Consider the following 24,456-nt stretch of genomic DNA (forward strand, 5'->3'; position numbering starts at 1 on the left):
CCTTCGGAGGACAGGGCTCGGCACGCAGCCCAGCTCCAACCTCTAGGTGCGGCTGCCGGACAATGTATACAGAGCCATCAAGACAGGAAGCAGAAAGCAAATGGCGGCTCCCGCGGAGTGGATTTTTGGCACAGAAACCGCAGCCCCGCCAACAATCCCAATCCACAAACTCTCCCTGTATAAAAAATATTCAAAAAAAAAAGAAAAAAAAAGAAAAAAAGGTGGGGCGCACTGAGCTTTCTTTGCCTCGGGTACTTACAATCCACTGGTGATTACACACTCAGCTTCTCCGCCCGGAGCGAAGCGAAAGAGGAAGCAGATGGGAGCAAAGCGCCCGCGGTTCTGAGCAACCAAGCGTCCAGGAGCCAAGCGTCTCTTTTTCGATCTCTTTGTTCTTCCTGCTGCTTGGCAAAGTGGTTTGCTACAGATTAACGGTGAAAGGATTGAAGGTATTTTTCGAGGTCCTTGTCAACATGTTGTTGTAAGACTTCTCTTTGCGTGTGTGCGCGTGCGCAGGTTTTGTGGTGCTGAGGCTCAAACATGAGGCCTCCCATATACTAGGTAGCTTAGGCTACATCCCTAGTGCAAACTTCTTCATTGTTGCTAGTCTAATAAGTGAAAAAAGTGCCATTTTGTTTTAATTTGTATTTATCTTAAAATAATTAAGGATGAGTAACTTTCATAATTAAAGAGTCACTTGTATTTCCTTCTCTATGAACTTTCTGTTCTAATATTTTGCCCACTTTTAAAAACTACTTAATCTTATTGATTTGTGGAAGCTGTTTATGTGTTAAGGATATTAGTTACAAATAATTTCCCCCAGATTGTCACTTATATTTTTTGTCTTTTTTTCCATATAGCAATTTGTTTTTTAATGTGGATGGATTAATATTTTCTTTAATTGCTGCTGCTGCTTCTTTAAAACCATACTTAGGGGAGTATCTCCATTCTAGCTTTTCCATGATTTTTGTAGTTATTATATATTTTTCATTTTTAATGCTTTAAACAATTTAATCTCCTTAGGCTCTATTTTTGTATGAAGTGTGGGATTCAACTTTATCCCCCTGCAACTCCAAAATGAATAGTTTTCTCATACTATTTACTTAGGAAATGCTTATCTTCCTCTTGATCTGATATTTTTAATATTTTCTTGTATTAAGTTATTTATCTGGGTCTCTTTCAATTCTGTGCCACAGAGATCTCTTTTTTGTTCCTGCAGATTTTATTATGTGTTTTGTCTGCTAAGGTTAGCCTGTTATCATTTGTCACCAAAGTTTTCTTGATTTATTTATGTTTCCCCTTATGAACTAGAAGCATTTTATTTAGCACACACACAAAATTCATGTTATCATTCTTACTGAGATTGCAGTAGATTTATGAGTTTGCTTAGGGAGAGTTACATTCTTTATGAATTTTCATCGATTCAACTTTTTTTAATCCCTTGGTAGTATTATAACATTTCTTAATTCATCTTCACATTTTGTAAGTGTATTCATAATTTTTTCCCTTCTATTGTAAATGGTGTTGTGGTTTCTATTCGTTGAGTGGTTGTTGTGTGTTTTTATAAAGGTCATTGTCTTCTGTATATTTACACACACACATATACATTTTACCCAGGCAACTTACTGAGTTTCTTATTATTTATAGTAGTTTTTTTGGTTCATTCCCATGCATTTTTTAGGTGGATCATATTACTTGCAATTAATGAAAAGCTTCCCTCATCTCTAATTTTTTTTTGTTGTTGTTGAGTACTGGAGATTAATACAGGAGCACTCAACCACTATCTCCAGCCCTGTTTTATATTTTATTTAGAGACAGGGTCTCACTGAGTTGCTTAGCACCTCAATTTTGCTGAGGTGGACTCTGAGATTTTGATCCTCCTGCCTTGGCCTCCAGAGTACCTCGGTGCATGCCCTCTAATTTTTTCCTATCTCTTGTCTAACTGTGTTACCTAGTATCTTCAGAGTAATATCAAATAACATTAAATAATAATCTAATGAGAAAAGTCCCCGAGTTTTCTTATTGAGCAAATTGATAGCTTTTGAATTGAGATACATTTATTATACAAACATATATTTATATTTTAATATCTGTATTAAGTATTTTGTTCAAAAGAAGATTGTAAATTTTAACCTACATTTTATATTACCTATGGAGATGACTATGACCATTCAAATTTGCTATCAAGGTGAATTCGTTAATACATAGCCCAATGTTAAAACATATTTGTGAAAGCTGCATTTAATTTGATATATTAGTCTTTGAATAGTTATTTTATTGTGTAATGTTTTATGATGATTATTTTTTAATGTTATTACTTACACATAAAACAGGCTTGTTCTTCTCTATTTTTTTTTGTGCTATTCTGTTCAGATTTTAGTGATAAATATGAGTGACAGTTTTATACCAATTTAAAAGATTTTTTATTTTCTGATACTAGAGAACAATCAAAAAATTTTAGAGTTTGTGCTTTTATATGTTTAGAAAATAAACCCAATGGAATTTGGTGTTCTATTTTTTGGATGATTTTCTCCTTTTGATTTTTTTTCTTTCTTCTATGGTCGTTGGTAAGTGTGGGATAGAATTTTGAAGTTGCCCCCAAATTCCCTGGATGTGCATGACTTTGTATAATCTCCTCCCTCCGAGAGTGGGAAATACTGCAGATATGATAGATTTCACACCTGTGAGAAGGTGTCTTTATATGATGAAAGTGAAGGGACTTTTCGGATATACTTATGGTCCCAATTAAGTTGCCTTTGAGTTAATCAAAAGGGCAATTGTCCTAGGTAAGTCTCACTTAAGAAAGTGAGTCTTCAAAGGTGATTCACTGGTTCCTGAAGGAAGAGTTTTGAAGATGGTGAAGTGTGAGAAAAATTCCATTGCAGGCCTTGAAAGAGTACACTGCCATATTGGGAGAGGGCCTGGAGGAGGTGATGTGGCCAGGACCTGGGGTGGGTGGCACTTAAGAGTTGAGAATGATCTCTAGATGACAATGAAGAATTCAGTCCTACAACCACAAGAATTTGATTCTGTCAATGATCTGAGGCAACTCGGAAGACCTTTCCCTAGTTGAGCTTCCAAATGAAGATAGAGTTGGCTGGACATTTGAATTCAGCCCTGTGAGATCCTTAGCAGAGAACCCTGGTAAAATATGCTGCACTTCTCTTCCAAATCATCCATGTCACCCATAACCTTATTGGTATAGAACTGAGCATTCTCTTATGATTATTTAAATTTTTTTTGAAATTTATATTTTTCCATTATCTTTTTTTTTTTTGTATTTGTATTTTGCTTTTTAAGGAGCAATTGATGATACCTAATTCATTTATCTGTCTCCATATCTATCCGTATCTCATACTAATTACTTTTGGCTATGAAGAACCAGCTCTTCCACTACCAGGTTTGGATTTCTAGATCATTAATTTCCCTTTTAATGTTTGTACATCTTTTATTTGTATTTCTGTAAGTTCATTTTATTTTTCACTTGCAAATGATTTGCTTATCTTTATTCTTTCTTTTTATGTTGACATAAAATATGAGAATATTTCCTTCCTTCTTCTCTTCCTCCTCCTCCTCCTCACTATTTCTTTCACAGTACTGGGGATTGAAACCAGCAGTGTTCTACCCTTGAGCTACACCCCTAGCCATTTTGTATTTTGAGACATAGTTCACTAAGTTGTCCAGGCTGGCCTCAAACTTGTGATCCTTCTGCCTCAGCCTCCTAACCTACTGGATTTTCAGGCCTGCACCAACCGGCCCGACTACTTTTATTCTGAATACTGCTTAAGCTGTATCTCTCATGTTTTGAGATATGGTATTTTAATTTTTTTTCTTGATGACATTAATAAGAACTCTACCTTCATTACCTTTTAACATCATTTCACTGTATTACATTTTAACATGGTTTATCTGTATTTCATTTTTTCCTTTTGTCAACCTATCCTTCATACTCCTATATGTTTTCAAAATATCCCCTCTCTTTTGCTTTTAACACAAACTTCATTTTTTTGTTCCTGTTTCTTCTCCATTTTTTTTTGTTTTGAGTGAATTTTAAGGAAATATTTTCTTTTCCATTTTAAACTATTATAATTGTACAAGACATTCAATTGATGAATTATAAATACACTTATAATATTTTGATGGTTTACGTACCATGTTGGGAAACTTTAAATATAGCTAATATTTTGGTATTAATTTTGAATTCATGCTAAGTATAACAAACAAAGTATAAATGAGTATAAAATAAAGTATAACACATTTGTTCTTGAGAAGCTCTATAATGATATCAAACCCTAGCAGGGTCTAATGATTTGCTGAGCTATGATCAGTGACAGATGCTTCATACTCAATGATTAGTCCCTATTCATTATTGAATAGCCATTGCATTTTGTAAATATTAAAAAGTTCAATATTACATAAAATCATAACAAGAGTTGTAAGGTCTTGTATTTAATAAATGTCAAACAGGAAGAACATTTATTTCCTTTGAAAGTAGTTTTAGAGAGTGTCAGTAGCTATTTTTCAACATGATCATACAGTCTTCTATTTTACCAGCTAAAATAAATTAGGTTAATGGGTTTTTGAACAAACCCATTCCTAATTCTTGCTTTGATATTAACCAGGCAATGGCCTTTCTTTGCAATTATGAAACAGAATTTTTAAACCTTGAATTAATGTAGAATGAGATAAGATATTGAATCCAATGAACTTTAAGTGCTAGTTCATTTTTTTTCTTATTGAACAACCAAATTATTGTTATCACCATAGATTGAATAGAGTGGTCAGAACTTTATGAAACACAATGCATTTCATCCCAAATGTCAAAATACTAGTTTTAAATTTTAATTATATAATTAAATGTACTATCTTTTAATAGGATGATGAAACTAAGAATTGTTGTTCATGCCAAAATTAATTTGAAGAGTTTGGAAGGATTGAGGTGTTGGAAAAAAAATTATGTCAAATTATATGTGGGCAAATAATAATAAAAGATTGCATAAAACTCTAAAACAACCAACCAAACAAAACCAAATCAAACCAAACCAAACAATAAGATTCTGTTACTGCATTAAGATAACTTCAGCGTACCCTTAGGTTCTCATTCCAATTTAAAGGAACCCAAACTAGAAATTCTAGGAAACTCAGTACAACTGTGATTTGTGCACCTTTAGCTTTACTCCCGAAACTATAGTTTTACAGGACCCAAAGGCAGGAGGAAAGCTTTGCCCTACTTGCTTTAAAAGACTGGTGAATAAAATAAATGTGCATTTATATGTTCTGTTTTAGAAGAAACTATATTTTTAAATGCTTTTCTGCCTAATTAATGTTTCTCTTTAGCGGGTAACTCAAGGACTTCTACTGGGTTTTCTTTACCTATTTCTGTACTGCCCCGCTTGCATGGTATACAGACACACCGAGAAGGCTGGTGATTAATATTTATAGAGAGAAGAAACACATTTCTCCGTAACTCTTTCCAGTCTGACTGGTTAGTTAAAATCCCTGCAATAATGGAAATATGAGTTTTATCTTTTCAGAGATGAAAAGGAAAATTCTAGTTAACCTGGTGTTCAGTATAAATTGAGGTAGTTAGAAGAGACCGATAATTGATGGTAAGTTTTGTGGTTTATGATTCAATACGTTCTCTTGATTTGTGTGGTAATTAGGAGCAACTACAAACTTTTAGGAGGAGAAAATAAAGCAAGTCAGGGTAAAATTAATGAAATGTTGGATGAATTAAAAGAGCAGAAAGATTAGAGGAGGAGAGGTTAGCGAAGAGGCTATTGTATATGTGCTGAATTATTACTGTGAATATGGAAATATATCCCAAACAATACTTAGGATGAGAAAGTGCGGTGTATTAATTCTCCAGTCTTCTATTGGAAAATAACTTCCTCCAGGGAGACAATCTTCTTACATTTGTCCTTGAGCCTTGAGAGCTTAGCCCAGAGTTGGCAAGTTGTAATAAGAAAAAGTAAATGTCTACGGAATTAATTAATGAGTTTCCTTAAATGTCTGGATTCGGAGCCCACCACATAGAAGGGATGAGAGAACATAATAAAGATGGTCACACAGGACTCTGTAATCCAGTAACAGTGATTCTGAGATCAGCTATGGGGCTCCCAGCGTTGTTAGATTCATTTTTAGAACATATGGTTCTCATACTCTTCTCACCTGGGGCCTTGAATGTTTCTGCATAGCTGAAGCTATGGATCAAGAGCTCTTTCTGGCACTACAGATGGTCAAGAAATATTGCACCCATGTAGGGCCTTTTTGATGTGCTCCTGGGGATGGACAAGGGAAGCCCAAAATTAATTTAATGCTCTTTCACACCTGGATCCAAAGTTTGTCTCATGCTAGAGGTTCTGCAAATTAAAGTGGCTGGGCTTCCTTCTGAGTCTCTTCTGGGTGCCTAATTAGTGTCCATTGTCCACTTTTATTTTCTGAAATCAAAGGACAGATTTTTTGAAAATGCTAACATATGGACTTCTATATTTGGAGAATGGATATAAAAATGCCTACTAAAGAATAAGGACTTTATAGTGGTTTTAATATTATTTCAGTAACAAACAGTAGATGATATTTAAAGATACTGAGTGTCTCTTATACACCACACTGTGCATTCTGTCTTAGTCTCCCCTTTGTATCCAGGTGCAATTGCAAATTGAGTACCTGGAACAATGCCTGGCATAAATTTGATGCTCAATAAAAGCTGGTTGAACGATTGACTAAATGCTGCTTTTCCCTCCTTCGCAGCTGGCTAACCTGGTAACCTTGGAAGACAGCTGGGTAATCCTGGGCCACGTTTGAGCCCAGATTCCTATTAAAAGATGCTGAAGACTGAGCATAGTATGGACAGATCATATTTTTCTAGAGAGCTCTTTCCTTCAACTCCTGAAAATTATACTGTGTTGGATTTTATGTTATGGCATGAAATCTACACATCAAATGAGTCAGGTTTTTTTTTTTAAAACAAAAATGAAGGAAAGATATTTACAGAGAAAGAATGGAAGAGCTCTGTTAATAAAATACTGCTCGACAGAAAATGCACTCCTTTGTATGAGACAGGATTTTCAGGAAATACTTTCATTAAGCAATGGAACTTGTCAAAAACTTTAAGGAAATGATTCTTTCTTGGAAGAGCAAATAGGAAACAAAGAGGCCTAATAAGGACCATTTATACAAGTCTGTTGAATTAGAATACTTAGTTGTCATCTTAAATCAATTTCTATATTATGATGTATAGTGTTCTAGCAAACTCTGAGTCATCCATATGTGTTTCCCAAACCTTAAGTGCTGACCAGTGTATATCTTACGATGCTTTGCACTGTAAGATTAATCACAATTTATGGGACGTGTCCAAAAATGCGGACGTTTGATTTTTTCTCCATTATTTGTATTGTAATTTAACAGCGGTTTGTGTACAAGACTTTTGATTCCTTTCACACAGGGAACATTCTTCTTGCTTCAATGTAAATTCTACCAAAGCCTCTTCAAGTTTGTGCTCCTCATCTTACACATCCTAATAGTGAGGGACAAGAACCCCAAGGTCAGCAAACAGTAGTGAGAAGAATGAAGGAATGTGTCTGAAAGGGGACCCTGTTAAGACATAACTGTCGCCAGAGTATCTGTCATTCCAACCAAACAACCTGGGGCAATTTAGTCCTGAACTTCCAGCGCCGTTGCCATGGTTTTTAGACAAAGACGACAGGGCTGCATTCCAATTATATCCTTTAGAGTGACAGATAACTGAAAAATAGAAAATGGGGTAATAAAATCTCAGGTCACCCAGGAGAGGTGTGCTAGATACGGTGAGAAGTGAAATGTAAGTTTATGTTTGCCTCAAAAGCACCTCTGTGATTTAGAATGCAAATACATATTCTTCACACTCTCTAGACTTTCAATAGCAATTTTATCCATTATCCAGTTCACTATTCAAAGCCAGGTATCCCTTGCTTACTAGAAATTTTCCTATCATTTTAAATATAAGAAATTAAAGAATTAAAAGAACTTAAGGAAAAGATATTTCTTGAACTGTGAAAAGTAAAAAGTATCCCTAGACTTCTGATGATATTGCAAATACAGCAACACCTTATTTATTTTAAATTCTGGGATCAAATGCAGTACTGTGTGTTTCCAGTTGAAGGTAATATTGCAAATTTTGCATCCAACTGATATTTGGGCAATATCTGAAAATCAATAGTGTTTTGCCAGGGTCATTAGAAAGGTTGCTGCTGTGCTCTTAGATTATAATGAAGATACAAGCTGCTGTTCAATGAGAGTGATTAGGCAGTGATCAAGAGGTTAGCAGTGAACTTGAGAATGGTGTTGCAGATAGGATGTGGGTGTCAGACAATTTCATGCTTTTGCAGCTTCTGCAATTAAGCAGAAACAGAGCATTGTAATCTCTAAGTGACACTAGGTAATTTGTTTCATCTTTACAATCTAAAAAATTTAATCTAAAAATGTTTAACACTTTAAGTCTCAGTTTTTCATCTTCAAAATGGAACAATACCACCCATAACTTTTATAGCTTAATTTAAAATTTGATAATGCACATGAAGCTCAGCATCTGGCTTATAGCATTAAGTAGGTATAGTAAATGCTATTTCTAGAAATATTACTGCTGTATTTCCTTCTGTTGTATGCACTGTAATAAGGTGTAGAACCATTGCTGTGACAGAGGAACCCAAAGACATTGGTAAGTTCAAAGGTTTAAAACAATGAGTCTATAAAAATGCATAAGAAGTACCTATCTTTATATGCAAAATTAGATGTGTTTGGGTGAAAAATGCACTAATATTTCAAAGATTATAGTCAAGGATTATAGTCAGCATTGTCTAAGGGAAAACTCCAGATGACATGAAGCCTGCAGTCATGCCTCTTGAGTTTCCTTTTGAGTATATTTTATTTTGAGGGTAAGGACAGCATAATTTTTCTGTTCATATATTAGATATAGTTGCTACAGTTTAATAAAAATTACTTTTAAGCTGGATGTGGTGGCACATGCCTATAATCCCAAAGATTCAGGAGGCTGAGGCAGGAACATTGCAAGATTGAGGTCAGCCTCAATTACTTAGTGAGACCCTGTTTCAAAATAAAAGAAGAATAGAGATGTAGCTCAGTGGGAAACTGCTCCTATTATTGATGATACCCCTCATCAATAAATAAATAAGTAAATAATTAAAAATAACTTCTGTCATTTGCTTCGCATATATGCATATATAAATTCAAATATTTCAAGCAGATTTTAATTTTTGGTACTGGGGATTGAACCCAGGGACATTTTACACTGAGCCACATCCCCAGCCCTTTAAAAATTTTTAAATTTGAGACAGGATCTTGCTAAATTGCTGAGGCTTGAACTTGCCATCCTCCTTCCTCAACTCCCAAATATCTGGGATTACAGGCTGTGACACAGCACCCAGCTCTAGCTGGTTTTTGCATTTATTATATTCAGGATGCATTTTCTTTCTTCAGAAAGAACTGGTTTGATTTTACAGTGGAAGTAATAGTCTAAAACCGATTTACTTAGGGCTGTCTGTACAATGTTACAAGAATCAATCTATACTTATATGTAAATAATGACTATGATAAAGGAAAAAAAGAAAAAAATGAGTTCTTAGATTGCTTTTTCAAAAAAAAATCTTTTAACAGTTTAGAATATTTTTAACATAGTTTATGGTGCTTTGCTTAGCTGTTCTTCATATCCACAAACCCTGAAATTTGAGATCCTATCTAACTGCACATACTTATACATATAAATGCAGTGTTTACATATATTTATGTGATAAAGTGTATAATCTTACTGAGCATTGACAGTTAAAGTAAGTAGACTTTGAAAATTCCATATAAAAATAAATAAAAATCTTACTTATTTGGGACTTACATAAAGAAGAGCTTCAATTTGTCATTTATATTTTTAAGTTTCTTTTTCGGTTAATGGAATTTTGGAATAACCAACTGGTTATGATAAAAATCTGAACTATTATTTCTTGGTCTAACTACAAAGGGGAAAAGCTCCAATAACTTGACTTCTTTCTCCTCAATGCACTTAATTTTTCTATTTTGTGTTCTAAGGGCCTCAGCACCAGTGAAGTCGTAGGTCTGTTGGGACACAGTTTCCCACCTTCAAATAGGAGTTTGAATTATTTCTTTTTGTGTATGGCGAGGCTACAACACACTGAAATGTCAGAAGGAAGTAGCCTCTCTCATCCAAAAGCTAACCTGAGAAGGTGACAATGTGTAGTGTCACCTGTCATTAATATCACCAAATCGTCCTACAACATAAGTCATAGAGTAATGATGTCATAGCAGAATTGTCAAAACTATGTAAACATGTTTGAAGAGGGTGGTGGCAGCTTACCTTAAAAGAGATTTCATATTGTTCTCCTCCCCAGATTTCTAAACCAGGATCATAGCCACCCAGTTCCCAAAACCATTTTCGATCCACAGCAAAGAGACCTCCAGCCATGACAGGAGACCTGTGAAATGAACAAAATAATCTTTAAAGGACTATGAACATCAGAGATAATGACATTTTATTTGAGGGGAAAAATACCAAACTTTGAGATATGGTTTAGTGGTCAACTGAACCATACCATTTTCTATAAGTATATATGATTCTTTTGGGGCCACTTTTCTGGAGTGAGGATTGAGGAAGAATCATTTTGAATATTAAACTTTGCATTTCAGGTTCTAATGCAACAAAGGCCCTGCAGAACTACATTTTTCTCCATCTGTTAGTCTTTAGAAATATGTATCAGTGACTCACATTTTGCACTCAATGTTATAACTTTTCCTTTGAAGAGGTCTCATGCTATCAGAGAATGGTGTTGACAATGTTGCTGACTTAATCCTTTAGGATGCATGCACTGAGCATCTACTACGTATAGATCCTGTCTATAGACTGTAAAATGGTCAATCAAAATAGAATAACCAACTAGAATTATTTAATTAACAATCTGAAGCTGAAATTTAAACCAGATTTTTTTTTCACTTTATACAATTTATTTTAGGCCTTCTTGCCTTTCTAAGAAATATCATTTTGACTACATGATAGTTTTCAGGTATTCTACAATGTTAGGATGCATAATCATGTTGCTATTAATAAGATAATTATAATCACTGGATGTGCCCTGCCCTACTTCTTTTTTGTCATTCAAAATTCTTGTTTTGTTTTCTTGAGTGCTACTTATGTGCTGGGTTGTAGGCTAAGGTCTTTACTTAATTACCTTGATGAAAACCTGATAACAACACTGTGAATACCATCTCTATGGTTTGAAAAACAGGCCCAAGGCTGGAATTAGTGTGTGGTGAGCCAGGCTGGACTTGGTCCTCTGATTTTAAAATCTTTGTGCTCTTCACCATGACACTGTAGGGGTCAAGAGAGACAACTCTATACACATAGATATAGAATAATGTGAGAACACCATTAAATAGGCCAAGCAAACATAAAAACAAACATTTTCAGCACAGTCAATGTGACAGTTTTGAAAAATGTTTGAAACAGAATATTTATAAATGGCAATGCAAAGCATACAATTTTGATACATATTTTAAAATGTCTGTAAATGTGATAAGCACACCAATTTGCATTCTACCTGAAGCCTTACTCTTGGTAATGTTCTTTGAGGCACTTGTGCAACATAAACCTGAATTTAAGGAACTTTGCATGTTAAGATGGTACTTGATCTAATCACTTCAGTTTAGAAATATTTTTGTAGGTATAAATTATATGTAGACTGAAAGATTAAAAGCCTGGAAGGGAGATTTATTTTTTTTTTACTCTAGGAAAGTGAGAAGAATGCAGAACATGTCATTTTTAATTCTGTTTGAATTAATAATTTAGAATCAGATATACCTTACGTTATCCCTCTCCCAGCAGCCTAATCGTTTCCATTTTACCACGCACTGCATTTCAGAGTGGAATTTCAACTGTAGCTGGAAAAAATTAGGACTGTAATGCTTATTGGGTGCAGCTCCCCAATGAATACATTTCAGTCATTGCAATCTTTGCTTCTGCAGGGCTGGGGTATAAGACAGCAGATATTCTCCAGTCCTATTCAATCTGAACCACTCTCAGTCATACAAATATATTCTCATTTAATTGTGTCAAACACAAGGCCAAAGTGCATCAAAATTTACATTGCCCACAAAGGATCTGAAAACTAGAAGCATGGTAGTGAGGAAGGGGTTAGGAAAGAGAGAGTTCAGAATTGATTTTTTTATTGTGAACAATTTGTTGGAAACACGATAATCTTGTTTTCTTAACAAACTTATTTAAAAAGCCCATGTATTGTATTTTAGGTTAATGTAGACACGTAACGAGATAAATTCAAATGGATCCTGGTTACCTTGTAAATGTTTCTATCAAGCTCCCAATAAATTAAATTAATTTGTTTAACTTATTAATTTACTTACTTTAATAAATTAGCGTGCCTTAGGAAGACTTTTTATACACATGTTTACTCATAATTTTTTAAAAAAATGTTATTTGTTTTAATTAGTTATACATATAGTAGAGTGCATTTTGACACATCATGCATAAATGGAGTATAACTTCTCATTCATCTGGTTGTACATGATGTAGAGTCACACAGGTCATGTAATCATATATGCACATAGGATAACCATGTCAGATTCATTCTATTATCTCTCCTGCCATCATGCCCCCTCTACTCCCTTCACTCCCCTCTGTCTAGTCCAAAATACGTCTGTTCTTTCCCCCCACCTTATTGTGAATTAGCATCCACATATCAGAGGAAACATTTGGCGTTTGGTTCTTTGGGATTGGTTTTTTTGCTTAGCATAAAGCCAATCCATTTACTGGCAAATGCCATAATTTCATTCTTCTTTAAGACAAAGTAATATTCCATTGTGTAAATATACCACAGTTTCTTTATCCATTCATTTGTCGAAGGGCACCTAGGTTGGTTCTATAGTTCAGCTATTGTGACTTGAGCTATTACAAATATTGATGTGGCTGCTTCACTGTAGTTTGCTGACTTTAAGTCCTTTGGGTATAAACCTAGAAGTGGGATAGCTGGGTCGAATGGTGATTACATTCCAAATTTTCTTAAGAATCTTCGTACTGTTTTCCATAGTGGTTGCACCAATTTGCAGTCCTACCAGCAATGTATGATTTACTTATAAATTTTAAGAATGGCTTAATTTAAGTGTGACAACATACAAGGGATTGCTCATATTTTAAGTGTACCATTTGGTAAGTTTTGACTTATGTGTACTTTTGTAACCCCATCACCACTTTTGAGAAATGAACTCATCTACAATTTCCAAGAGTTTTCTTGTGCCTCTTTGCATTTATGCCCTTGGGTTCCTCTCTTTATTCCCCTTGCTGGGGAAGCTATTGATCTACTTTCTTTTACAACTGATTGGTTTGTTTTTACTAGAGTTTTATATAAATGAGATCATGCAGGACGCATTTTCTTGGGGAGAGGACTGGCTTCTTTCATTTAATATGATAATATTGAGATTTGTCTATGTTGTAGCATGTGTTAATAGTTCATTTTTTAAAAAAATTGTTGAGTGGTATTCTATTTGCATGAATACGCCACAGTTTGATTATTCACGAGTCTATTCATGAACTTGTAGGTTGATTCCAGTTCAGAGCTCTTACGAATAAAGCTGCTGTGACCTATGTGTACTCACTGTGTGGACATGTGCTTTCATTTCTCCTTGGAAAATACCCAGGAGTGGAATGATTAGGTCATAGGGATGGTATAGGCACATGCTTAACCTTTTAAGAAACTGCAAACTGTTTTCCAAAGTGACTATACCTCCTTATCTTCCCCAAGTAATGTTTGTGTTCTGGTCACCATGTGTCCTCACTGATAATTAGGACGGTCAATGTTTTGAAGTCTAGTCATTACAACAGTGTATGGTGGTATCTACTGTGGTTTTATTTTTGCATTTCCATGATGGTTAATGATATTAGTGTGTTTGTGGATTTCTTTCTTTTTTTTCCTGACTCATCTAGCCACAGTTTTATCAATTTTATTGATCTGCTTAAAGAACTGTTCCACTTCATTAATTTCTCTTTTGTTTGTCTTTTATCATTATTAATTTCTTTTTAGTGTACAATTATCTTAATTCTTCTGTTTATTTTGAATTTTATTTGTCTTCATTTTAGAGTTATTTAGGGTAGAAACTGAGATAACAGATTTGAGTCTTTTATGTTTTTCTGAGATAGGTATTTAGTACCGTAAATCTCCATTAACTACTATTTATCAGAACCCCACAATTGATAGGTAATATTGCCATGTTTATTACGTTCAAAATTTTTTAAAAAAATACTGTTTAATTTTCTTTTTTGACTTACATGTTACATAGATGTGTTTAATTTGGTTTCCAAATATTTAGGAATTTTTGGATCTTTCTATTATTGATTTCTAATTTAATATCATTGTGGTCCAAGTGTGTATTTTGTATGAAACTTTTTTTTCACCTTATTGGGACTTTTTGATGGCTCAGAATGTGGTCTATTCTGGTAAATGTTCCAGGTGTATTTGAAAAGTTTTGAATTCTGTTGGTGTTGGTCAGTGTTCTATAGAATATTTATTAGGTCCAGTTGTTTGATAGTATCATGTGTATTTTTATTGATTTTCTTTCTCCTTTTCTCTATCAGTTATTGAGAGAGGAGTGTTGAAATCTCTGACTATAATTCTGAGTTTACTTATATTTTTATTGCTGTCTATATTTTTTGCTTCATGTCTTTTGTAGCTCTGCGAACAGTGCAAAGATGTTTAGGGGTTTTTCTATTCTTGACCTCATCATAACTGTGAGGTGACTTACATCCTCCCTGGTAATCATCTATACGCTATCATCTATTTTGTGTTATTGATATAGACACTCCATCTTTCTTTAGATTTGTATCACCTAAATACTAGTATTTATAACTTTGTATTTATTTTTACTTTTTAATTATTTGTGTCTTTATACTTAAGTGGCTTTCTTATAGCATACACACACACACACACACACAGACACACATCTTGCTTTTAATTGGGTTATTTAGATCCTTTTCTTTGATTATTCATGTGGTTAGATTTAATTCAATCATCTTCCACTTTCTTTGTTGTTTACCAAATGTGGTTTCTGTCTTCTTTTCTGATTACTTGAGGAATCTTAGGAGAGTAGCTTTCATTTTTCCTCCTCCAGCCTTTCTGATTAGCTATCACACATCTCACTTTCACATATGTTGTAACCCCACATTATCTAGTGAATATTTTGAAGCAATTATCTTTTAAAGTTTTAAAAATAATTAACAGAATGACCTGTTTTCAATGTGCACTTTTATGTTCTGTGAGTTATCTGTAATATATATCCAGAATAAAATGGAATAAATTTGAAAAGTTTTAAACAATAAATTGTATTATGCAAAATATTGTGCATATATGAAATCATAATATGAGCATCATTTCAGAATTGTGTTGAATTTTATAACTTTGGAGAAAATGTAACATTGGGATATTTCTTGTGCACCTATATTTGTTCATTGAAATTCATACTTGACCACACACTGAGGAGTTAACTGTTGGGCAACGTACTGAAGTCAAAGGAAGCTAGGTTAATATATTCCTGCTATGTTAAAGATAAAAAGATTTATCTGTTGTATCATTTTCTCCTCAAAGGAAATGAAGAAGAGAAATTTATTATTTTTAGCATGTTCTTCTACACTCTTGCTTTTCATTTTACATGAATTTTTAAAAAACCTCTATCTATCACCCTGCCCAAAAAATCAACTCAAAGTGGATCAAAGACTTAGGCACTAGAACAGAGACCCTAAACCTAATAGAAGAAAAACTAGGCCCAAATCTTCACCATGTCGGCCTAGGATCTGACTTCCTTAACAAGACTCCTGAAGCGCAAGAAATAAAATCAAGAATCAATAAATAGGACAGATTCAAATTAAAAAGCTTTTTCTCAGCAAAGGAAACAATAATGTGAGGAGAGAGCCTACAGATTGGGAGAAAATCTTTACCACATTCATCTCTGATAAAGCATTAATCTCTAGGATATATAAAGAACTCAAAAAACTTAACACCAAAAAAAAAAAGTAACTGAATCAATAAATGGGCTAAGGATTTGAACAGACACTTCACAGAAGAAGAAATACAGTTGATCAACAAATATATGAAAAAGTGTTCAACATCTCTAGCAATTAGAGAAATGCAAACCAAAACTACTCTAAGATTTCATCTCACTCCTGTCAGAATAGCAATCATCAAGAATACAGGCAACAATGAATGTTGGTAAGGATGTGGTGAAAAAGGTACACTCTTACATTGCTAGTGGGACTGCAAATTGGTGCAATCACTATGGAAAGCAGAATGGAGATTCCTCAGAAAATTGGGAATGAAATCACCATTTGACCCAGCTATCCCACTCCGTGGTTTATACCCAAAAGACTTAAAATCAACATACTATAGTGACGCAGCCACATCAATATTTATAGCAGCTCAATTCACAATAGCTAGACTATGGAACCAACCTAGGTGTCCCTCAATAGATGAATGAATAAAGAAAAAATGGTGTATATACTCCACAGAATATTATTCAGCTTTAAAGAAGAATGAAACTATGGCATTTGCCAGTAAATGTTTGGAGTTGGAGAATATCATGCTAAGTGAAATAAGCCAATCCCACAAAACCAAAGGCGGAATGTTTTCTTTAATATATGTATGCTAATTCACAATACGGTGGGGGAGCACTAGGGAAGATTAGTGTTATTGTAGATTAGGTAGATGGAAGTGATGGGAGGTGAGGTGAGGGGATGTGGGGATAGGAAAGACAGTAGAATGAAGCAGACATTATTACTGTTATGTATATATGTGACTACATGACCAATATGATTCTGTAATATGTACTCAGAAAAACGAGAAATTGTATCCAATATATGTATGATATATCAAAGTGCATAAATGCTTTCCACATCATGTATGATTAATTAAAACAAATAAAAAATTAAGAAAAATGTAATTTAAAACATATTGATGTGCTTTATAGGAATTACTTATCATAAACCAGGCTTTGAGTTTTATAGCTAAAAATCACCTGTCATCCTTAGGATGACATTTAAAACTATTATGACATTGGAGTAACATGTTGTTATTGAGGACTTTTTATTTGTAAGGCCATAGAAGTATGAGAGTTTTCCAAATACTTAATGGAAGCCAATTTTATGTTTTATATTAAGGATGTTGAACCACGTAATAAATATGCTTTTCTTTTTACTTATAATTGACTAGTTTACTTTTCTACAGCAATGTTTATATTCTAAATTTTGCTCACTTTTAAATGACAGGCTATAACATGAAAGTTGAAACCATTCTTAATTTGTTACTAGGGTGTTTTAGTCAGGTTTTTTTTTTTCCACTGTGAACAAAAGACCTCACAAGAACATTGTCGAGGATAAAAAGTTAACTTGAGGTTCATGGTTTTAGTGGTCTCAGTCCATGGATGCCAAACTCTGTTACTTTGGGCCTGAGGTGAGGCAGAACACCATGGCAAAAGGGTATGGAGGAGGAAATCATCTCCCCACCTTGCAGTCAGGAAGAAGAGAGAGCGCTCTACTCACCAGGGACAAAATAAATACCCCAAAGCCATGGACCCAGGGATCCACCTCCTCCAGTCACACCCTACCCACCTACAATGACCATCCAGTGAATACATTCAAGTGAATTAATGCACTGATTAGATTGAGGCTCTCATAACCCAATCATCTCACCTCTAAACTTTCTCGCATCATCTCCCACATTAGCTTTTGGGAGACACCTCTTATCTAAATTGTAATACAGTGGAAAACTCTACTTTTTCATTTAAAGATGTACTTTTCATAGTATGTAATTAGTTGTCTTTTCTAAATGAGGATGTTTACTTCATGGTTGTAGCCTCAGCCTGTAGCTCCTGGGGCATTCTAAGGAGTTGCTGAACTTAATATTATTAATTTCACATATTGACCCTTGATCTAGACATAAAAAATGGATTTTTAATAAATTTTTTTTTCCTTCAGGAAATTTTTGTCTTCTTTCTCACATTTTGTGGCAGAGTATTATTTCAAATTTTAATATGTCTTGGTAATGTTTGGGGTCAGAATAATAAAATGTTCATAGTATTGAAAGCTAAATATATATGAAACTTATTTAAGATGTTTACTAACAATTAAAACTTAGGTTCAGTAATTTAAAAGAAACCATCAATTTGGCTTCCCAGAAAATAATTTGGCCAATTTTCATTCATTTCAGTGGGTACAGTGAAGATTCCAGACATGTAGATTGAAATGTAAATTGATCAGAAATCAAAGAGTACAATTTCCCTCAGGACTCAGGCAAGCCAAGTCAATCAACATAAGGATGAACCATGTAATTTTCAGTTATGTAACCAGAAATTTTTAGTTAGCCCATGACTCAGAATTCTTATAGTTAAAATATAATTACTTCCAACAAGAATTCAATTGTTGAACAAATGGCATTTCAGATGACAACATAGTTTAAAAAATACTTTTGTTGTCTTAATTATTAAGTCATGAATTATATTAAAATTTTGACTACTGGTGAATTCATTTTTTTTTGATCTTTAGAAAATTACCATTTTTGTGTAATTTCCTAACTTTTATACTGTAAAGAGGTAGCATAGGGATGAGAGAGGAATGGTAGTCTTCTATTATGCAAAGAGATGGACACTCTAGGGACAAAGAGTGAAGTAGGTATTGGACTTAGAGAAAGAGGTCCTCTTTGAAGGCCAGGAAACTTGACCGCAATCATAAAAATCTGTGCTTTCTTCCAATTGGAGAAGTGGCTTGAATAATGTGGAGCTAAGGGAATCATATAAGTGAAGAGATTTAACACTGAGAGCCAAGGTTTATTATGCTTACAGCCAGCAGTGCCCAGTAAACAGGCTCCCTCTCTGAAGAAGGGACATCTTCCTGAGGTGATTGATCTATGCCTTAGCATTATTGCACTTCTTACTTCTTCCACTAGGCGGCACCAGATGGCTGATGCTGCACCCCCACTTCTTTTTAACAGGAAAAGAGGCAACAAGGCAAAAACAGACAGCAAGAGATTTTCTGCTTTTCTTTATGATGTGCAAAAGTTACTTGGGCTGTACTGGGAATGAGGTGTTCTTTGACTTATCAAGCAGAGGTTGGACTCTAAAAGTGATACTATTAACAAGTTGGGGATTTGTTAAGTTTGAACATTAAATAGAATGGGACCTTATGTTAGATGATAATAATAATGGTCCAGTGAAACATGGCTTCTTACATTCCCACTTTGACTTGCTTGGCCAGGTAACTTGCCTTATCCAACATTAACAAATTTCGTACAAACAGAGGCCTTCTGCATTGGGATTTGCATGCTCTCTTGAAGTTCTGGAAGCCTATGGCCCATTGATGAAGCTTGGGCTAGACTGTTGGAGAAGCATGGCCTAGCTGACAGCACCAACTACCAGTGAGATGGTCTCAGATTGTCCAGGTCCAGTTGAGCCATCAGATGGCTACTGTCACATGAATGAATCCTGTCTGAGGGTCACCAACGGTTTTATCCTATGATAGACACAGGATTTTGGTTAGTTTCTTAATTTCTAAGGTCCATCGGGCTTAATTTTTTAGGGTTATGTAAAAAAGTTTTCTCCACTCATATCCTAGGGTATATTTCAAAGCATAACTGGATTTCAGAGCTACTCAAAATGAAAGTGAGAGCCTTTCCTTAAAAATAATTAAAAAGAAGTTTTCTGTTTTTCTAGAACCACAAATACACATTTTAATGTTTAGAAAAGAGTTAGTAGAAAAGGAATAGGGCCAACTAGTTATCCACAAGCAGGTGGCAGAATTATGACTTTTCAGCTTTTTGAATAAAATGAGGAAGAAAACAAAATTATAAATCATGGCGCACATTTTTACTATTTTGTACCATGATTTATAATTTTGTTTTTATTGTTCCCATAAACACATATAATCTTATGTTATGGTTTCAAAGGTTTTGTAAAATTGAATATGCTTTTTTTGTTGTTTACTTCATATTTGGAATAACAGATGCCCCTATGAAATGGTGTAAAGAGTTGGTGGAAGAAGAAATCTTGTGTCAGTACAAATTATACAGTGCATTAAACCAAAGTATAGCTATAAATAAAGTGTGATGGACTTGGTTTGATGTTTCAAGTAAGCTGTTGGTTCTCAAGTTGCTTAGAATACTGCTGCCTCCATATATTAAGTGACTGGTTCTAATCTTAACACCAGATGAAATGGTAAACTCTGAATGTCAAAAGTCTACATCAACAATGTCTTAGTGGGTACAGCAAAAGAATAGAAAAAATGTACTAAATATTTTTTTTCGGTCTTAGTATTCCATTACATGACCAAGATGCTTGGCTATTCTTTCATAGTCCTTGGCTATTCTTTCATAAAAAACGGTATGTGTGTGTGTGTGTGTTTATGTATGTGCAAATGGAGGACTTACCTGGAATGGGGACTGGAGTGGTAGTTTCCACAATCCCTTCCCTCACTCGTACAGTGAATGGATCAGTGAATACAGCTGATATTTCCTGGTAATCCCATTTTTAATAAGTGCATGCTGAGCAATATACTGGGGCCACCCACACTTCACTCCTAAAAACGGCAGAACATACTTGGTCTATGCTGGTAAAATCTCTTCAAAGGTGTCTGGGAACATACAAAATGTAAATATGATGTCTTATTTTCTTAAGTCATTTCCTGGTTATTTCTATCTGAACAGCGTAAGTGATGAAACCTTTGCTCATTCTTCATATGTTTTGAATTTCTTCATATGTTCCAAAATTATGCCTCAGTCCAATTACCCTACAATTCTCATTCATTTCTAATTTCTAAGTGGCCACAGATTTTAACCTTGGTCTCATATTACATACATATCAGGACAATGACCAGAATGAATGCTTGTTTTAATTATCAATTCTTTCTTTATGTGGTCTAAACATTGCAACCTCTCCCTGCCTGAAGGGACAGATGAGGTCATATTAACATTAGTAATCAATCAGATTACAGTAGGTCTTGGTCTATCAGCCTGACAGCAGGGTTTCAGTCTCCTGCCAATTAACTTTTCTTGGTTTTCTGGGAGTGCCCTGGGATGTTGACTGTGTTACCAGGAACAAGGCTGTGCACGCTTTCAATCTGTGACAGTTTGGATCTGGAATGTCATCCCACAACACATGTAATGAAGCCTTGAACCCTAACGTGGCAATGTTCAGAAGTGGGGCTTTGGAGAAGTAAATCATGAGGGCTCTGATCCATTAGTGAATTAATCCATTAATAGCTGAATGGATGACAGTAGGTGCTATATAATGGATACATGTAATAAAATCTATAGGCTGGTGGGGCATGATTGGAGGAAGTAGGTCACTGGGGGATATCCCCTGGGAGACTATATCCCGTCCTTGGCTCCTCCCTTTCTCTCTCTCTGTGCTTCCTGGCTGCCATGAGTGGAGCAGCTTTCTTCCACTGTGGCCTTCCACCATAACATGCCTCACTGCCTGCCAAAGCAATGGGGCCAGCCAACCATAGGCTGCATCAAAATAAACCTTTTCTCCTCCAAGTTGTTCTTGTCAGGTATTTGTTGTCACAGTGACGAAAAGCTGATTAACACAAAATACAGTTTTAGGAAGTCACTTTCCTCCACCTTCCTATTGTGACTGTTTTCAGCCCTCCCCCTGAGAAAGCTGCTTGCTATCCATGGTCATGCTCTGCTGGCAGTCCCCTCAGTCTTGCTGGGGAAGGCTGCCCAGGGACATAGGCCTTTCACCATGAATCTTATCCTGTGCTTGAGCTCTAGAGCCCTATTGCTCTTTCTGTTTTTGAAACTAACCTTACTGTTTTCAGGGGCTCCCACCCAGTCCCTCGATCTAGATAAGGGGAAGATGTCAATCCATCATATCAAAATTTTTCTTATTGTCTTTTTGCTTCTCTCCCAGTTTCTGAAAACTTCACCTACTCCTTTAACTTAAAGAGATTGGGTTCAGTCATTCTCTAAATTTCAATCTGGATTTAGCAAAATCTTGCTTCTCTTACATAAAAGAGATCAGGTTTCACAACATTATTGGGACGGGGTCTCCAAAGCTCTCTTGTTTCCCTCCCACTCCATTTGTCTTGCAGTGCGCTGTTCATTCTTTCCCAAGGTCCCTATTCTGCTCTGCCATGGAGGGATCTCTGGGTGGTACACAGCACCCAAGAGCGGGCACCACTTGGATTTAGCATCTGTGTCTTGTCTCTATTCTGGTTTGTCAGATTCCATTGCTCACATTCTCCATCCACCCTGCAAAGGTCCTTTCTCCAATGCTCTCCTCCTCTTTTAGTCCAGGCTCTTATCGCTCCCGTCAACACCGACATCAAAAGGAACGCAGTAATGATGGGAAATGACAAAGGAAATCACTTATTTCATCAGTAATTGGAAACTGTTCCAAAGCTAAAAATCCCCAGTGCAGAGTGGGGAGCCTTTCTTCTTGGATACAATTATAACTTTACATTCAAGGGATAAGCGCTAGTTATTAAAATCCAAGCATGGGTGAAATGGCAGGAAAGCTTGTTTTATGCTTCATTTATTTAATAAACATTTGACAGTTTCTTCCTATGAAAACATTACCCCTTCATCTTAGTAAGGAATGCAAAATATACTGAAGGGGAAAAAAAATCTCTTCAGCATTGATTACAACTCAAAAGCAATTTTTGCCTCATTTCCTGGTATTTTATATCAAGTTGACATTTACTAGATGTGGCCTGGTTAATACCTATTATTAACCCTTTACTTTTTAATAAATTCATACTGTGTATTTACCTCTTGTTTAATGAGCTTAATCCTTTAAAAATAAAGCAGAACAAAGGAAAACAGGGTCTGGGGAAAAGAATTATTTAAAAAAGTCTATGATTTATAAAAAAAAATCTGGATAAAAGCATCATCTTGTTGGCCCTTCTGGGTCAAGTCTTTCCACAAGGAGGCTACATCTAACTAAAAGAAAAAGGATCACTCTTGTACTCCACCTTTTCTACCTCTGTCTCACATTCTGTGTGAGCTGTGAAACATGTTCACAAATCCTTAAACCCTCTTCTCATTGAGAGGAGTGATTTAAGTACCTTCCCTTGAATCTGTGTGGGCTTCTGGCTGCTCTGACCCATAGAATATGATGAAATTAATGCCCTTTGGCTTCCAAGGTGGTTTATGATAGACCATACACAACAGCTTTCATCTTGTGTTGGAACGTTTGATCCTAGAGTTCTGGGTCATCACATACAAATTCAGCCTGTGCTGAAGCCTCCAGGCTGGAAGGAGGTACCCATATCGAGAAGTGTGCATTTCATGTATGTAGAACTTTCTCTTCTTTTCCTTTCCTGGATCAGGAGGACTGATGGAAGCCGGAGAGCCTTACTCTACAAATGTGCACATCTGTACATGATTCTCTGTAAAGATTTGAGGGAATTACAGATGTTCCTGGGAGGCCAAACCAAGGTTTCTGAATCTCAGGTAGTAATCTCAGAGTCTGTCACTGGGTGTTGATGAAGACTCTGAATAATACATTCAGACTTCTGTTTCTGATTGGATACTTAAAGGGCAATATAGAAGGATGATTTGAAGGTAAAAGCGCCAGAGCAGAGAGGCCCAGTTAAGAGACAACAGCTCTTCAGGAGAGAGATAATGGAGCCCTCATGCAGGTGCTGTGGACAGAAAGATGGAGGAGGAAAATACTTAAGAGGAAGTATTCATAGGAGTGATTGCTATGGAGAGGAGAGAGGTGGGATGTGCCTTCAGCTAGTTAAGTTATGTGATAAAGGAGGAAACACAGGTTTAGCAGAAACATCAAAGTTCAGGCTAACATAACAGTTTTAGGTCAAAGAGTAACATGTAACCACAAAAAGGAAGACTTAAACAGGCTCTGAATGTAACCTAGGAAAATGAATTTTGAAAGTATATTGTGTAGTTACTTTGTGGAAAGTTCTCCTGAGGGTAAACATTGTGTTTTTTCTTTTTCTTTCTTTTTTTTAAGGAAGATTTATTTGGATGGATATTTGTGCATTTTTCTATATTTAAGGTTTTACTACATTGTAGCCAGTCTTGTATTTTTAGGAGGAAGTATTTACATTGAGGTTCAAGTGTGCTAATTTAGAAATCACATAAAATGAATAATGCTTATAATAATTGAGATGAGCAGAAAAAATTAGAATAAATTTCACTAATTTGTACTCATTGAGGGGAGGCCCAGTCATAATTCATCAAAATTAGAAGTGTAGTATGCTGTTTTTGTTCATCTTCTTAGCCTAAAAATATACCAGGGAAAAATTAGTATTCTTTTCACAATTATATAATTGCTTCCTATTTCTTCTCTGAGAAATAGCATGGATACATGTCATAAAAACTTAACTTCCTTGCCCAGTATTGACAAACTCAGAGATATTGTGGCAAAAATGAGTCATAGAAT

The 24,456-nt window shown here is 35.2% G+C and overlaps 1 protein-coding gene across 2 annotated transcripts in view; it reads right to left on the reverse strand.

Moving 5' to 3' along the window:
• Positions 1-24,456, reverse strand: part of Galntl6 (polypeptide N-acetylgalactosaminyltransferase like 6) — a 1,051,497-nt gene that overhangs the window by 101,661 nt on the left and 925,380 nt on the right. For both annotated transcript variants that reach the window (XM_015486211.2, XM_048791957.1), the window contains one exon: positions 10,364-10,481. In XM_015486211.2, the coding sequence (XP_015341697.1) occupies positions 10,364-10,481 (118 nt within the window). The remainder of the gene's footprint in view (positions 1-10,363; positions 10,482-24,456) is intronic.

The sequence above is a fragment of the Marmota marmota genome, unplaced genomic scaffold, assembly GCF_001458135.2.
Source record: "Marmota marmota marmota unplaced genomic scaffold, marMar, whole genome shotgun sequence".
In the NCBI taxonomy this organism is placed as follows: domain Eukaryota; kingdom Metazoa; phylum Chordata; class Mammalia; order Rodentia; family Sciuridae; genus Marmota; species Marmota marmota.